This window comes from Eumetopias jubatus, unplaced genomic scaffold, assembly GCF_037043125.1.
Source record: "Eumetopias jubatus isolate StellerSeaLion01/CBP00866 unplaced genomic scaffold, mEumJub1_p1.0 scaffold_15, whole genome shotgun sequence".
Lineage (NCBI taxonomy): Eukaryota > Metazoa > Chordata > Mammalia > Carnivora > Otariidae > Eumetopias > Eumetopias jubatus.
Genome location: NW_028274821.1, coordinates 74,451,040 through 74,467,734, shown reverse-complemented (window position 1 = coordinate 74,467,734; position 16,695 = coordinate 74,451,040). Strand labels below are relative to the sequence as shown.

Genomic DNA, 16,695 nt, shown 5'->3' with positions numbered 1-16,695 from the left:
TTCTCCCTTATAGGGGTATCTGAGTTCAAGTGACATACCAAGGTAATAGGATATGTGCACATGTATATAAAACATATATTCTGTGCCAGGTCCCATACTAAGTAATAAATATACATTATCATATTTACTTTTCCCCACTAGTAGGTAATTTTTACTATTATACACATTTTGCCATGGGAAATTAAGAGTCAGAGAGGTAAGTTGCTCAGGATCACACAGCTAAAAAATGAAAGAGTCTGGATTTGAAGTAAGGCAAGCGGATTTCCCGTAGGTTGCCATGTGCCCATTATTATTATTGTAGAAGTAGATGTTTGATGCCATAGTTTATAAAAGAAATACTTTAACAGCAAAAAGAATCCCTGTTTTTTAAAATACAGTAATACAGTATAACTGCTATGTGTTACCGTTTTTTTTTTTTTTTAAAGATTTTATTTATTTATTTGATAGAGCACACAAGCAGTGGGAGCAGCAGGCTGAGGGAGAAGCAGACTCTCCACTGAGCAGAGAGCCTGATGCGGGGCTCGATCCCAGGATCCTGGGATCATGACCTAAGGCGAAGGCAGATGCTCAATGACCAAGCCACCCAAGTGCCCCTGTTTTGTTGTTATTGTTTTTTTAAGATTATTTATTTATTTATTTGACAGAGAGCATAAGCAAGGGGAGCGTCAGGCAGAGGGAGAGGGAGAAGCAGGCCTCCCACCGAATGGGGAGCCTGACGCAGGGCTTGATCCCAGGACCCTGGGATCATGACCTGAGCTGAAGGCAGATGCCTGACTGAGCCACCCAGGTGCACCTGTGTTACCGTTTTTGATGAGAAGAGAAAAGGCGTACAAAGCTAAGGTTAGGTAAAGACTTTGGCAACTAAATGCATTGGCTAACATTTATTTTTAAAATGAATTACTGCTGGGGTGCCTTGGTGGCTCAGTCATTAAGTGTCTGGCTTCAGCTCAGGTCATGATCCCAGGGTCCTGGGATCGAGCCCCACATCGGGCTCCCTGCTCTGCGGGAAGCCTGCTTCTCCCTCTCCCACTCCCCCTGCTTGTGTTCCCTCTCTCTCTGTGTCTCTCTCTGTCAAATAAATAAAATCTTAAAAAAAAATTAAATGAATTAATGCCATAATGACTTTTCCTGTGAATTATAGAGACTTGAGTCCAGAGTTAGCAAGCCCATTCTTGCTAACATAGAGAAATGTGTACATTTGGGAAGTGGAAAAGATAATAATTTACAAGAAACTTATGCCCCTAAGTCTATATAGAGTTCATTTAAAAATATTAATAGAAAATAGAATGGAGGGCACCTGGGTGGCTCAGTTGGTTAAGCATCTGCCTTGGGCTCAGGTACCGAGTCCCACATAGGACTCCCTGTTCAGTGGGAACCTGCTTCTCTCTCTCCCTCCACCCCTCCCCCTGCTCAGGCATGCTCCCGCTCTCTCTCAAAAATAAATAAATAAAATCTAAAAAAAAAAAAATAGAATGGGTCTGAAAGATAATTGGATTGACCTGGCTTTTGGATTGATTTTGTAGTCAGCAGCTGGCTGGCCTTTAGAGCATCTATGGAAACATAGTTTACATATGACACTTTTATCTTTCCCTTGAAAAGAACATAGCAGCAAAATGAAAACAGCAAATCCAATACCCATATCCGTACTGAAGCTAACAAGAACATTCTTTTCTTATCAATTATCTGTGCATAAACTATTATCTTTTTTTTTTTTTAAGATTTTACTTATTTATTTGACAGAGAGAGAGACAGCGGGAGAGGGAACACAAGCAGGGGGAGTGGGAAAGGGAGAAGCAGGCTTACTGCTGAGCAGAGAGCCCGATGCGGGGCTCAATCCCAGGACCCTGGGATCATGACCCGAGCCGAAGGCAGACCCTTAACCAACTGAGCCACCCAGGCACCCCTAAACTATTATATCTTAACTAGGTTCTAAGTTTTGTAAATTTTTCACTGTATTAAAGGCATTGCCCAACTCTCCCAGAATCTTATTCTTTTTTCTTTTTTTAATATTTTATTTATTTATCTGAGAGAGAGAGAGAGATCATGAGTAGGGGGGAAGGGTAGAGGGAGAAGCAGACTCCCCGCTGAGCAGGGAACCCGATGCAGAACTTGATCCCAGCACCCTGGGATTGCAGCCTGAGCCGAAGGCAGACGCTTAACCGACTGAGCCACCCAGGCGCCCCCAGAATCTTGTTCTTTTAGGGAATCTTCCCAGATTGCCTCGGTTAAAGGAGAAATCTTGGTTTCCTCTTAATTGTATTATCATTTGTTTATGTCTTATTTAGGTCAGCACTGATCTCTACACTTTTAATCTCACTTAACCTCTTAGTCCTTTAGAGGAGGCATTGTTGACCCAATATACAGGAAACTTAAAGGAAATTTACAGTACACTACCTTGAGAAAACAGGGTAATAGTTTCAAATCATGTTAAATTTATTTTGCAAAATGTTAGTATGTATCATACATTAAAATTGTTGGGGGAAAAGGCCCCCAAAAGTTGTGAAGTTTCAATATATTTTTTTAAGGTTTTTGTTTTGTTTTGTTTTGTTTTTTTAAGTAATCTCTGTGCCCAGCGTGGGGCTTGAACTCACAACCCCGAGATCAAGAGTTGCAGTGCTTTACTGACTGAACCGTACAGGCACCCCTCAATATTTACGTTACCTAATCCAAAGATGGCTTTGGAGAAGAGGAGCTCAGAGCTAGACTAGACTTTGAGTTCATTTATTGAGCCTATTATATACCAGACCCTAGGCAAAATAGAGTCAAGTGGTAATTATAATAGTCAATTATCATGTTACATAATAACTGATTGAATAACTTTTATTAATCTATATGGAGTATAATTCCATACAACAGCTACTTGTTATATATCTTATATTACAGTTTGCAATTATTTATTATGTAATGCTTAATACCCTTGTTAGAGTATGTAAGCTCCTTGAAAATAGAACTCAGCTTTGCTCATCAATATATACTCAGCATTTAGCACAGCGTTGGATACATATTTCTTGAATGAACAAAGTGAACTCCAGTGGGAGCCCCTAAGAAGATCATCTAATCTAGACTTTGAGATTAAGGGCACTTCCAGGGGAGAGAGAAAACAAGAAGAATGTTTCAGGCAGAGTGAACAGGATATCCAAAGGTTGGAGATTAGAAAGATCTTGTCTTACTTGAGAAACTAACAGTTCTGTGTAGCACACAGTTGGAGTTGAGAAATGGCCAGTTAGGAAGCTGGGGAATTATGGAGAGGTGAGGTCTTGAAGGACTTTGTAAAGCTGTCTTGTGGAGTTTGGATTTTTATCTTGGTGATATTGAGGTATTATTGAGGGTTTTAAGGAGGAAAGAGACTTGATCAAGTTTGGTTTTTAGAAAGATCACTGTGGATGCAGTGTGGAGAATGAATAAGAAGCAGGCAAGACCAGGACAGGGAGATAAGTCAGGAGGTTGTCGGAATAATTCTAGTTAGATAGATATGATGGTGACCTGAACTAGGCAGTGGCAGTGAGGATGGGGAGAAATGGATGGGTTCAAGAAGTATTGAGCAAGTAAAATCAAATGGACTCAGGGATTGGTCATGAGCACCAGAGGGAAAAAAAAGCCAAGGATGTTGCCCAGATTGCAGTTTTGGTTGTGTATGTTTGCAGAAAAGAGTTAACACAGGAGATGTGACAACATCATCTTTAGAAAGTCCTGTTTACAAGGTTGGCACTTGGCTGGCATATGGGAACTTGATTGGTAAACAGTTCCCCACACAGATACAAAGCTTTCCATAAATGAGATGTGGCTCAGTGTGCCTAAACTGTACAAACAGTAGGTTTCTATTGAACCTTACCTTCTTTCTGAGAGTGTAGAGTTTTGGTTTATGCTAGAGGGTTTCTGTGTGACCAGCCCCCAATAAAAAACCTGGGGCAGAGTCTCTAATGAACTTCCTTGGGAGACCGTACTTCATATATGTTCTTCCAACTCTTTGCTGGAGGAATTAAATGTATCCAGTGTCACTCCACTGGAAAAAGGACTCTTGGAAGCTTGCTTTTCATTTCCTCTGGACTTTGCCCCCCCATGTGCCTTTTCCCTTTGCTGATTTTGCTGTGTTATCTTTTTGTTGCATTACATCTTAGCCATGAGTACAACTATATGCTAAGTCCAGTGAGTCTTGGCAAATCACTGAACCTGGTGGTGGTCTTGGGGACCCTGATACAAAAAGTATTTTCACCAGGAGAAGAGAATACAAGAGTGAGAGCAGGTTTTACTGGGGCAGTGGGGATTGAAAGATACGAGTTCTAGTTTGTTATGTTGCATTTGTGTGGCTGGTGGGATATCTGTGTTTTCTGACACTCAGGAGCAAATTTTGGGTTGGGGATACAGATTTGAGCATTATCAGCATTTGGATAGCACTTGATACCAATGTAAATGAATTAGATTACCAAGAGTGTGAAATCTCAAGGGTCGTGAGAGCAAGCCCCATGCTCAGCAGGGAGTCTGCTTAAAGATTCTCACCCCCTCCTTTCCTCCATCCCTCTCTCTCTCTCTCTCTCTCCCTCTCTCTCTCTCTCTCTCTCTCAAATAAATAAATAAATAAGAAAATAAAATAAAAGGTTGGGCAAAGGAAGAAGAGCCCCAGGAGTTAAACAAGGAGCCAGAGACATGGGAAGGCAACAGGAGAGGGATCCCATTAGCATTTATTGATGTCTTACTTGGGCCAGTCCCTTCTCCCACCCCTGCAAATATCCCCACAGAAGTCAAGGGAAGAGTTTGTTTGAAGAAGAACAAATTAGTTGACAGTGTAAAAAGGGCGGCATGAAGGCCAAATAAGATAAGGACTGATAAACTGTGTTTAGTAACAAAGAGGTTGCTGGTGAGCTTAACAAGAGCAGTTTCATTGGAATGGTTGGGGCATAAGATTCATTGCAAGGGATGGGAGAGAATCATTCTGCCTGTTAGATGAAATGATAGGGCCATGTTTGATGCAGTAAGTTTGAAGTACAGTTCTATTTCAGTGTAATAAATGAGTAAAAGGTAGGAAACTATGACTTGCAAGGCAAGAATTTATAGTTTGAAGAGACCAGAGAGCATCTGCTCAATTTACCAATCACCTCAATTTACATATGCAGAAACTGAGGTCCAAAGTAAATGCCTTGACCAAAGTCCTGTGGACAGGCAAGGTCAGCTGATGGTGTTTAGATCAGAAATACAATTTTTTTTTTTTAAGATTTTATTTATTTATTTGACAGAGAAAGAGCCCAAGCGGGGGTGGGGGGGTGGCAGGCAGAGGGAGAAGCAGGCTCTCTGCTGAGCAAGGAGCCCCATGCAGGACTTGATCCCAGGACCCTGGGACCATGACCTTAGTCAAAGGCAGACGCTTGACTGACTGAGCCACCCAGGCGTCCCCAGAAATACAATCTTGATTTCAAAGACACTTAGCTGTCATTTCCGGTATGGTGGGATATGCAGTCAAGGAGGTATTTGTTCAAGATTGGAGGTGGACAGCTTTTATAATGATTCCAGGCTTGAGATATGTCAAATGAAATGTCATTTTCATTTTCTACTAACAGTGCCAGATTGGCCTCTCTTTTTGGACTGGATCAGACATCTGCTGGCCATGGAAATGAGTTCTTCCAGTACACAGCCCCAAAGCAGCCTAAGAAAGGCCCAGGAGCAGCCACAACAGGTAAGTGAAGAGGTTGGGAGTGGTCCCTAACAGGTTAGTTGGAAGGATAAGCAGCCTTCCAGAAGTGACATGCCAGGTTGTCCATCCTCAGTCTGGCCAAGTTCACTACCAGTGGTGCATTCCTCTCTAAGCTCTGATATCCTGAATTCCAGCACCTAGATAGTACGCCCTTTGTTGGAAGCTGCGGGAGGAAGGTCTTAGGCAAACTCTTTTGCCCCATGTGAACAGCACTCTCTAAAACTGCCTGAGGCACTGTCCAGTGTTTTGGCGAGAAGAAAGAGCTGCTTTTCAATTCTTTTACCTGGATAGGTTAGATGTATGCTGACAGTGACTTTTTCCCAATTGGACAGTGATGCTCAGTGCTGTATCCCCTGTACCTTTCATCATGATGGAGACACATTGAATGGACATTTGTTGCATGAAAGGAGAGAAAGGGGCAACTAATATTTCTAAAATGCCTGCTTTCGGTCTGGTTTCAGGTACTTGCATAAATTGCCTTATTTAGTTGTCTCAGCAGTGCTGTGAAATAGGGAAGACTACCACCAGTTAAGAGGCTCGGAGAGGTTCAGGGGCTTGATCAGGGTCATACAGCAGTAAGTGACATAGTTGAAATTTGAACCTGACTTGACTCACTCCAAAGCTTTTTCCTCTACACTTTTGCTATCTTTCTGTAAGAACCTGAAGAGGAGTGGGGGACTGATAGAAATAGTCTGAGCAGAACAGGTGGTAAGGGACGTTAAATTGTTTGTTGAGTGAAGATGAAAGTATCGAGTGCCTTTCACATGTTGGGCACAATGCTGGCACTGAGGGTTTGTTAGATTATTGAGAGTCGAAGAGTTGCAACAGATATCATATGGCTCATAAAACTAAAATATTTACTCTTTGGCCTTGTACAGAAAATGTTTGCTGTCCCCTGCTCTAAATCTTACCTGTCACTTTTGGCAGCTTTGCTATAAATTGCTGTTCCTGTTCTCTAAGCCATGACCAGGCCAGATTTCTAGTAGGCTCTGCCTTTACATTTCCTCTGGCACAGCTCTTCATCAGCAGTGTGTTTCTGACTCAGTTTAAAGCGGTTGAGTTAACGGATGTGGGTAAAAATAAACAACCTCAGTCCCCAGCCAATGAGGTAACTTGATTTTGTTTTATTAGAAAACAAAAACTATGAGTTAATTATACTTTTAAAGGGGAATTATAGAGGCGTTTCAACTTAAAAATTACCTATACAGTCTTATGTAGGCATTTACAAAGAAAAAATAAAGTAGCGAGATAGGAGATCCTCTCTGTTCAAGGGATATTTGTGTAAGAAGTCTTTGCGGGGAAGGTGACTGCAGCATAGTTCTTGAATCTCTTCAGATTTCAATATAAAAATAGAGCAGATAGAAAAGACAAACCTATGGGTAATATTTACAACAAATCCAGTTGGAAAGGTATCTTCATGAATATCCCAAAATACAAGCAGGTCTGGACAAACCACTAACAGCTCCAAGGCTTGTGTGTTATCAGCATTTGCATGGGAGAAAACAGGGTAGCAATGGGTTATCTAAATCTGAGCATGGAAGAACCCCAAAACAGCCACCAGATGTTCATGGAAAATATGGCAGGTGAAGCTGAAACTGGAAAGTGTTTTGCCCACTCTAGTTGTGGGTAGGTACCAGGGGTTGATAATGGGGACTGAAAGAACTAGAGCAGTCTTGCTCCTGTGAACTTTTTTTTTTTTAAGCAGGCTCCATGCCAAAGTGGGGCTTGAACTCATAACCCTGAAATCAGGAGTCACATGCTCTACCAATTGAGCCAGCCAGGCATCCCACTCCTGTGAACTTTTGAAACTCATCCCCTAGGGTGACCTTCTAGGACAGGTCCCCACACTCAGAAGAACCAGCTGGGAATGGAATTAAAATTGAGGAGGATGGGGATATAATAAAAGTGAAGGAGAAAAGATATAGATAAAAGTAGGGCTAGAAATAGAATCAGGAAGTCTCAGGAGGAAGCCACCATATTTTTGAGCTCTATTCGAAAGCAACAGAAGAGGGAGTTCCATGCAGTTAAGAAAGCCACCTTGAACCCTACCTCCTTCTAGAAGTTCAGAAAAGCAAATTTCGCATTAAAATGAGCAGTAGGAATTTACCAGAATCCAACTCCATGTCAAGTAATGAGAGAGCAAGAAACAGAATAATATCCTTACAGACAGTGAGAGCTCTATTCTGTGAGAATGTTTCTTACTGAATAGATCAGAAACTACAACCACCTGTTAACATTAGGAAAATAATATAAGACATGAAATGAGAACCTAAATGAGATTAGAAAATCTCAGAAGTAAGTGACAAGACTCAGGAAAGAATTAGAGACATGAGAAAAATTTCAGAAATGAGGGCTAGGGGCACCCGGGTGGCTCAGTCGTTAAGCGTCTGCCTTTGGCTCAGGTCATGATCCCAGGGTCCTGGGATCGAGCCCCACATTGGGCTCCCTGCTCCACAGGAAGCCTGCTTCTCCCTCTCTCACTCTCCCTGCTTATGTTCCTTCTCTTGCTTTGTCTCTCTCTGTCAAATAAATAAAATCTTAAAAAAAAAAAAAAGAAATGAGGGCTAAATGAGAAGGAACACAAGAATGAATAAAAACAGCAGGTTATACCTGAAGAGAAATAGAAGGTTAACAAGAGGACATTGTTAAAAAATAAAAAATTTAAGAGATAAAAATGTTCCAAAAGAAAGCGTGACAAATATTAAGGATGGCAAAGAAGATTCAACACATGGAGAGAGAGAGAGTGTGTGTGTGTGTGTGTGTGTGCGCGTGCGCACACGTGCACATATGCGCTGCAGAAAAAAAAGGAAGGGGAAAAGAACAGACACTAACAACTGTAATTCAAGAAAACTTTACTCAGGGGTGCCTAGGTGGCTCAGTCGTTAAGTGCCTGCCTTCGGCTCAGGTCATGATCCCAGAGTCCTGGGATCGAGCCCCGCATCGCATCGGGCTCCCTGCTTAGTGGGAAGCCTGCTTCTCCCTCTCCCACTCCCCCTGCTTGTGTTCCTGCTCTCTCTCTCTCCCCCTCTGTCAAATAAATAAATAAAATCTTAAAAAAATAAAATCTAAAAAAAAAAATCTTACAAAAAAAAAAAGATTTGTAAGTACATATTAAAAGAAGTCCTTGGTGGGGCATTCAGAATCTGCAATACTGATTTCGGAGAAGAAGGGCTGCTAAGCCAATGAGAAGATCCCATCTGACTTACCCTTCTAGCAAATCCATGAGCAACCTTCCATTTCCAGGGTATTAGATGGCGAGATGAGAGCGTACTGGGAGAAGCAGAACTAACCTGAAGGAGGATGCTAGGCTGACCTTGTGGAGACAGTGTTTTTCCTCAGTGTTTCACACCTGTCCTGATAACCTGCCTCTGGCCTTAGTTACTTTTTTTTCTTAAGAGCTGGCTTATCAGGAGAAAAGTTTTATTGTCATGTGACGTACAACTGGCTGGACAGTACTGGTTGAATTGACAACTATGTTGTAGGTTTTTGTAAAATAATAAGGAAAACATGAAGACCAGACTAGGACAGCAAGCAAACAATGTAGGTGGGTATTCATCAAAACAAAACAAAACAAAACAAAACAAAACAAAAGGACCAGTACAAATCTATAGAAAATGTTAAATCTCTGCTTCACTGTAATCAATAAATGCAAATGAAAACAACAATAACATGGCATTTCCCTTTTCCCTACTGTCCCTCTTTCGTTGGTTAAAGTTTAAAAAGATAGTCTCCTGTTGTAGGCAGGAATGCAAAGCTGGCATATTCACGCTGCTCCTGGGGCTGTAAACTGGTGCAACATTTCTCAAGGATGTAACAAAACCTTAAAATGGTTTACACTCCTTCACCCCATAATTCAAGTTTTAAGAATTTATTTTAAGAAAGTAATTAGAGATACATACAAAAATGTATGTTTTCAGGATGTTCACCACAGCATTATTTATAATAGAGGAAAATTGGAAACAGTCCAAAGAAATGTCAAATAATAAGACATTGGATAAATTCTGGCCAAGTCATAATACAGTATTTTTTGTAACCACCAAAAAGCATCTTTAGGGTTATTTTATCTTTGTCTTGGAGACTGTTTTTTTTTTAATGTTTTTTGTTTTGTTTTGTTTTTTTAAAGATTTTGTTTATTTTATTTGAGAGAGAGAATGAGAGAGAGAGAGAGCACATGAGGGGGGGAGGGTCAGAGGGAGAAGCAGACTCCCCGCCGAGCAGGGAGCCCGATGCGGGACTCGATCCCGGGACTCCAGGATCATGACCTGAGCCAAAGGCAGTCACCCAATCAACTGAGCCACCCAGGCACCCTGTCTTGGAAACTGTTTTAAAAGAAAAACTAGTACTAAATAAGAAAAGGAGGTTGTCAAATTATATCATAAATTTTGTTTAAAAACTATAAGAAAAAAAGCTGTGAAGTTTATGTGTATTGAAAAATGACCGGGAATAAATGCATCAAATTATTAACACTTATTTTTAACTGGTGAGACTACAGGTCATTTTTATTTTCTTTATCCGTTTCTGCATTTGCTAAGTTTTACGTATTATAGAGTACATGTACTCTGTAATCAGGAAAAAAGATGTGTCAGTATTGTTAAAAAACAAAATTCAACTGCATAAATTTTAAAGATCTTTTTGGCTTTATTCAGTGACTCATGAATTGGGCAGCATCCCATCTAACAGAAAGGAGCTCTGAGGAGTTGCACAAAATGACTTTTATAGGCAGAAGGGAGCAAGAACAAGGAAGTTAAAGTAGGCAAAACGCAGGGTAATTATTGCAAGATTGCTTTCCTCAGGGGATGGCAGGGGTCTGTCATGTAGATGACCTAACTAGTGCCGAGCAGGGAATTCCTGATTGACTGGTTTCAGATTCCATTTCAGGGAGAGCCGAAACTGTTAAGTAAGTTTCAGTTTAGTGACATCTGTCAGTCTCAATTTGGTGACTGGGACTTAGCATAAGTGACTCCATCTTAAGCCTGTCATCTTGTTTTTAAAATACAAAAGGAAAGAAAGAAATCAAACAGGGATACTTTTGAAAGTAAGTTCTTGGTTTCCATGTCTGTGCCAATGTTCTTACTATTCTTCCATCAACACATTCATGTGGTGAGTATAAATGTGCAGTTTTCTCTAAATACACTGTTTTAAAACATTAGTGTTACCCTGAATCACTGGAAAAGTGAAGTAGTGAATATGATCTGAATATCATCATTAATTTTCTAGCCTGAAGTAAGGGGAGGAGAAGTAATTTTATTTATATTAGAGCTGGCAAAATACTGGAAAAAGAAAAGAAAGTACATGGAATATGACCTCGCTTTCTGGGCAGGGCCTCTTGTCCAGCTCTGAGACTTGTTTGGCGTGGAACCAGAGTTGGATTCTATCCTAGGCTCGCTGCTATCATCGTGTCATCGCACTTGGGTGCTTAGAGCTCCATGTCCTCATCCCCAGATGAGGTCATAGGGCTGTTCTGTGGGTCAGATAAGGACAGTGGCCATGAAAACATTGTACCACTTAACTGTAAGATGTAAAGGAGAATTTTGAAGCTGCTTCAGTGGTTAAAAATCAGTTTTAAGAAAGACATGAATGCCATCTTTGTTTTCTTCTTCATCTTTAGGAAATCAGGCGCCAGCAAAAGCAGCCCCCACTACAACGGGCACCTCCACCGTACTGGTTGCAACAGCAGTTCACGCGTATCGATAGTAAGTGGCTCAGAAGGAGTGCTTTCTGAAGTTGGTGTGCGGTACTGGCTTAAGCTCCTGTCTTTTCTCGATAAACCTCTCTTGGTGGCCAAAGGAGCTACACAGTTAGGCTGCACAGTCCTTCCACAGGCAGAGGATCAGTAATGCTCGTTAACATTTCAGTTAGAGAATTCTGCACATACGACTTTGGAGAGCCATTGTTTTGTAGGCGCTCTCTAGGAAGTGCTTGTACCCTCAACAACTGCCTTCTTCAGCGCTCACTCCACTGAGATACTATGAATAGATATTTAGAGAGTAAAGAAGTTGTATAAGAGCTTTAAATTATAAACTGTTTGCCTCTATCCTTTTCTTGAGGCTGAATGACTAGATTCCCAACTCTGTGGCAGAAGACAAAGCTGGTTCTACTTAGTTTAAGGAAGTATTAATACCTATTATTTTTCTTGCTTCTGTAGCACAAATGGTCAATATGTAAAGCAGGGCAAGTTTGGTGCTGCAGTCCTGGGGAATCACACAGCCAGAGAGGTGAGAATGCCCCCATGTCTTGTGTACATTCAGGTGTCCCACATCGTACTGATGAGTTAGTTTTTACCTTGACTCGCCCAGTGTCTCATGTGTCAGAGGATTAGAATGATTGTTCGTTTTGAATGTGAATTTTTAATATGAGGTACGTAGTAACATTGATAGTCATGTCTTGCTCACTATTGTGCATTAAAACAAATCCAACCATGCAAAATCTTTTAAGTTTGACCTTTGTGATATGGTACTAAAGACTTTGGAGAGTTTTAGAGCAAACCATTTACCAAGGACATCCCTTTGTTAGGTAATGAAAAACACTTAGTGTTCTACTTAGAGCATTCTGTCTTTATGCCTGAATCAATGACCGGTGTTTATCCTTTGAAAGTTTGACAGTGAGGTGGGCAGTGGATCATATGGCATAGTATTGGTTTGGGTCAAAAAGAAATGTGGCTAGAAGCCCCAAGACTTGATTTCTTTATGTGGGTTGTATCTAGCTTCAAATTCTCCAGAGGGGCGCCTGGGTGGCTCAGTTGTTAAGAGGCTGCCTTCAGCTCTGGTCATGATCCCAGAGTCCTGGGATCAAGCCCCGCATCGGGCTCCCGGCTCAGCGGGAAGCCTGCTTCTCCCTCTCCCTCTCCCACTCCCCCTGCTGTGTTCCCTCTCTCGCTGTGTCTCTCTCTGTCAAATAAATAAATAAAATCTTAAAAAAAAAAAATTCTCCAGAATGTTTTAAACATTGTTGAGAGAAGCATAAGAAATTCTGGCATTTCAAAGGTCCAGTGATCTAGAGGTCATGCGCTTAAGATGCTCTGAGACACAGATAAGATGACCTGTTCAGGGTAACTAATGTAATAGACAACACTCATTTGTATTAAAAACAAACAAAAAACTTAACTGTGGAAATTTGGAAACACATAAAAAATTTGTGGAACTCGAATAATGAACCCCCAGAAACCCATTCCTAGGCTCTAAGAGTTATTAATCTTATTTCATCTTGATTCAGCCTGTCTTCCTTCTTCTGCTCAGATTATTTTGACTATATCTCCAGCATACAATTTTAGATGTAAATACTTTAGTATATATCCCAAGGATTTTTGTTTCTAACATAACCATTATCCAATTATCACCTAAAAAACCCCACAAAAAATTTTTTTTTCAGATTTTTATTTATTTATTTGAGAGAGAAGGAGAGGCAGTGAGAGGAGAGGGAGAAGTGGGCTCCCCGCTGAGCAGAGAGTCTGATGCGGGACTCGATCTCAGGACCCTAGGATCACGACCTGAGCTGAAGGCAGACGCTTAACAACTGAGCCACCTAGGCATCCCTAATTTTTTTTATCTCATTCACTACCAGCTAGTGTTCAGATTTACCTGATTGTCTCTTTTTTCCATTTTGTTTTAATCAGGTCTAATAAGGTCCATACATTGCAATTGGTTATGTCCCTTAAATCTTTCATTCTCCCATCCAGAGGTAAATGATGTCTAGTTGTTCCTGATTTTGTCATGTAGTAGCCATCCATGATTATTATCTGGATGTATTAATTCATTAGGAGTTGCCATTTGGATTTTAAAAATCTGGTATCACGACTTCACCACCAGTAGGCTGTAGTAGGTTGTGGCAGGCAGCAGTTCCCACTGCAACAATTATAAAAAAGATAAATTGCAAAAATTATATTTAAAATTCACTTGAGAGCTGTGGAAATGATGAGGACTAAATGAACTAAAATTTCAGAGAGGGAAAATCCATTGAGCTATTTCCTTCCCTGAGTTCTTTCGCTGATATGATGCTTAGGAGTGGCATGGCATGGTCAGGAACGGCCCAATCAAAGAGGCTACTGAGGGGAGGAGACACCGGCAGACACTAGAGGAGCTCCAAGCACAAGATTGGTTTTTCCCCATGGGACATTTGCAGAGTTCTGGGATGGTGCAGAAGTCCAGGGGCTATGCCAGAAAGGCAGATGGAAACGTCTTCATCTCATGGTGCACAGGAGATAAAAGTCCTACTATAGGGCTGGTACCTGGAATAAGCAACAGCAATGACTTTCGTCTCAGTACATTTGCTAGATTTTGAACTTCATGGGGAGGAGGCTAAAGAACTCACCTCAGAGGGGTGCCTCGGTGGCTCATTCAGTTAAGCGTCTGACTTCGGCTCAGGTCATAATCTCAGGGTCCTGGGATGGAGCCCCGCATCGGGCTCTGTGCTCAGTGGGGAGTCTGCTTGTCTTTCTGCCCCTTTCCCCACTCCTGCTCGCTCATACGCTCTCTCTCAAATAAATAGATAAAATCTTAAAAAAAAAAAAAAAGAATTTAACTCAGAATCTATGATGGGCAGAACTTTCAGGACCAAGCATCATATCAGAGAACTTCTAGGCTCTCAACCAAAAGCCAGGGAAGATAATAAATACTTGAGAATAGGGGCAGCCCAGAAGTGGACCAACTCTTCATAAATCTCTGATCCTTCCCCGAGCAGTTCAGTCTATGATCAGATTGAATTGAGGTTTCAGCCCCTCATTCTATCTGCCTAACATAGGATAAGGAAAGTCTTTTTTGGTGCAAGATTGTATATGAGCCGACGTATTCCTTCCCTCTTCTGTGGAATTGCATTTTAATCATTTGCTTAACTATGATTGTGTGTGTATGTGCGTGCGTGTGTGTATGTGTGTGTGTGTAGTAAATATATATGAAACATAATATTTGCCATTTTAACTATTTTGAAGCACACAGTTCAGTAGCATTATTACATTCATGATACCGAGCAATGATCACCACGATCTATTTCCACTTTTTCATTACTCCAAACAAAAAAATCTGTAACCTTCAAGCAATAACTTCCCTTCCTGCCTTCCATTATTTCCTGGTAATGTCTAGTCTCCTTTCTTTCTCTATGAATTTGTCTATTGTAGATATTTCATATAAGTGGAATCACTTATGGAATCTGGCTTATTTCAGTTAGCATAATGTTCTCAAGATTTATCCATGTTAAAACATATATCAGAACTTCATTCCTTTTTAGGGCTGGATAATATTCCACTGTGTGTATGTAACACATTTTATGTATCCCCAGTTGATGGACACTTCTAGTTGTTTCCACCTTTCAGCTATTGTGAATAATGGTACAGTGAACATTGACATACAAGTATATGTTTGAGTATCTATTTTGGGTTCTTTTGGGTATATACTAGTGAAATTGCCTTGTCATATGGTAATTCTTTGTTTAGCTTTTTTCTTTTTTTTAAGATTTTATTTGTCAGAGAGAGCGAGAGTGCACGAGCACAAGGGGGGAGCGGCAGGCAGAGGGAGTGGGAGAAGCAGGCTCCCCGCTGAGCAGGGAGCCCCAAGTGGGGCTCAGTCCCAGGACCCTGGGATCATGACCTGAGCCGAAGGCAGATGCTTCACTGACTGAGCCACCCAGGCACCCCTATGTTTAGCTTTTTGAGGAACTGCCAAACTGTTTCCACAGTGGCTGTACTATTGTACATTTTCACAAGCAATAGATTAGGGTTCTGATTTCTCCACTACCTTGCCAGTGCTTTATTATTTTTCCTTTTTTAAAAATGGCCATTCTAGTCAGTATGAAGTCATACTTTTTTATGGTTTTAATGTACATTTTCCCTAATGACTAATGATGTTGGGCATCTTTTCATGTATGTGTTGGCCATTTGTAGATCTCTTGTCACCCTCAAACCAGTGAAAACACTAACAAAATAATTGCTAATTACAGTAAAAGAGTTAAGTAAGGCTAAGATGAGAAGAGATGAAAATGGATAGTGAGAAGATAGAATTTAAAACCTAAGCTTTAAGGGATCAAGTGAGTTTTGAGTTTTATGCCTATGAAGCACAACCCCTGACATCTTAGTGATGATTTTGTATTTCCTTTTAACTTCTGTTTTCTTTTTTTTGGCCCACCTTTACTTGAGTACAGTATAGGATTCTTCTTTATATCAGTCAACAGCAGTCAGTTACTGTTGCCAGGATTCATCTGAACTTTGAGCTAATGGTAAGACTTCCCATGTTGGAATCATCAGCTCCTTTGGGATGGGTTTATAGGAGAAATTGGTCTGTATGTACCTGGCGGGAATTAGATCTACTGCTTCAGCCCCTGGACAACAGAGTGGATATCTTAATAGAGCCTATCGAGAAGGTCTCTTGGCTGCATTCTGGGAAACGGACCAAGGGGTGGTTGTTGGAGGGCAGGAGGGAAGGAGAAAGTTCCCTATCTCTCTCTCTGGGTCCACCTGAGTCAAGGCCCTTCTCTGTGAGTTTAAGCAGTCAGATTTTTGCACTCTGCTGCCAGTCGTTGGGTTATCCCAACATTTCTTCTTTCCCCAGGTTCGGCCCAATAACTATAGCACTTTTTATGATGACCAGAGACAAAACTGGTCCATCATGTTTGAGTCGGAAAAGGCTGCTGTGGAATTCAATAAACAGGTAATACCATCTTACTCTTACTAGCCTGGATTTCCCTTGATTTTAGGAAACTATATGGAAAATTCATAACCTGCTATGTTTTGTTAGTGACAAGCATTAAAAACCCACTAAATTTGTCACTTGAGCTTATTGTATTTCAAAGGGATAATAGGAATACGTACTGAAATTGCTTGAAAATGAGACTTTAAGAGAAAAAAGACTTAATGCAAACTTCTTTAAAACATTTTCCACTTCATAAATTAAGGAATAAATAAAACTGTCATTTAAAAATAGTGTTTTAAAAATATTTTTACAAAGTTAAATGATTCTTGTAGAACATTTAGAAAAGCATTTTTTTTTAAAAATCACTTGAAATCTTACTGCCCAAAGTAACCA

The 16,695-nt window shown here is 40.8% G+C and overlaps 1 protein-coding gene across 2 annotated transcripts in view; it reads left to right on the top strand.

Moving 5' to 3' along the window:
• Positions 1-16,695, top strand: part of FKBP15 (FKBP prolyl isomerase family member 15) — a 66,863-nt gene that overhangs the window by 5,665 nt on the left and 44,503 nt on the right. For both annotated transcript variants that reach the window (XR_003610045.2, XM_028107695.2), the window contains exons 2-6: positions 5,553-5,668; positions 11,295-11,379; positions 11,832-11,901; positions 15,815-15,889; positions 16,222-16,320. Coding sequence is in view for 1 of the 2 variants with exons in the window: in XM_028107695.2 (XP_027963496.2) it covers positions 5,553-5,668; positions 11,295-11,379; positions 11,832-11,901; positions 15,815-15,889; positions 16,222-16,320 (445 nt within the window). In the remaining variant the exon portion in view is untranslated. The remainder of the gene's footprint in view (positions 1-5,552; positions 5,669-11,294; positions 11,380-11,831; positions 11,902-15,814; positions 15,890-16,221; positions 16,321-16,695) is intronic.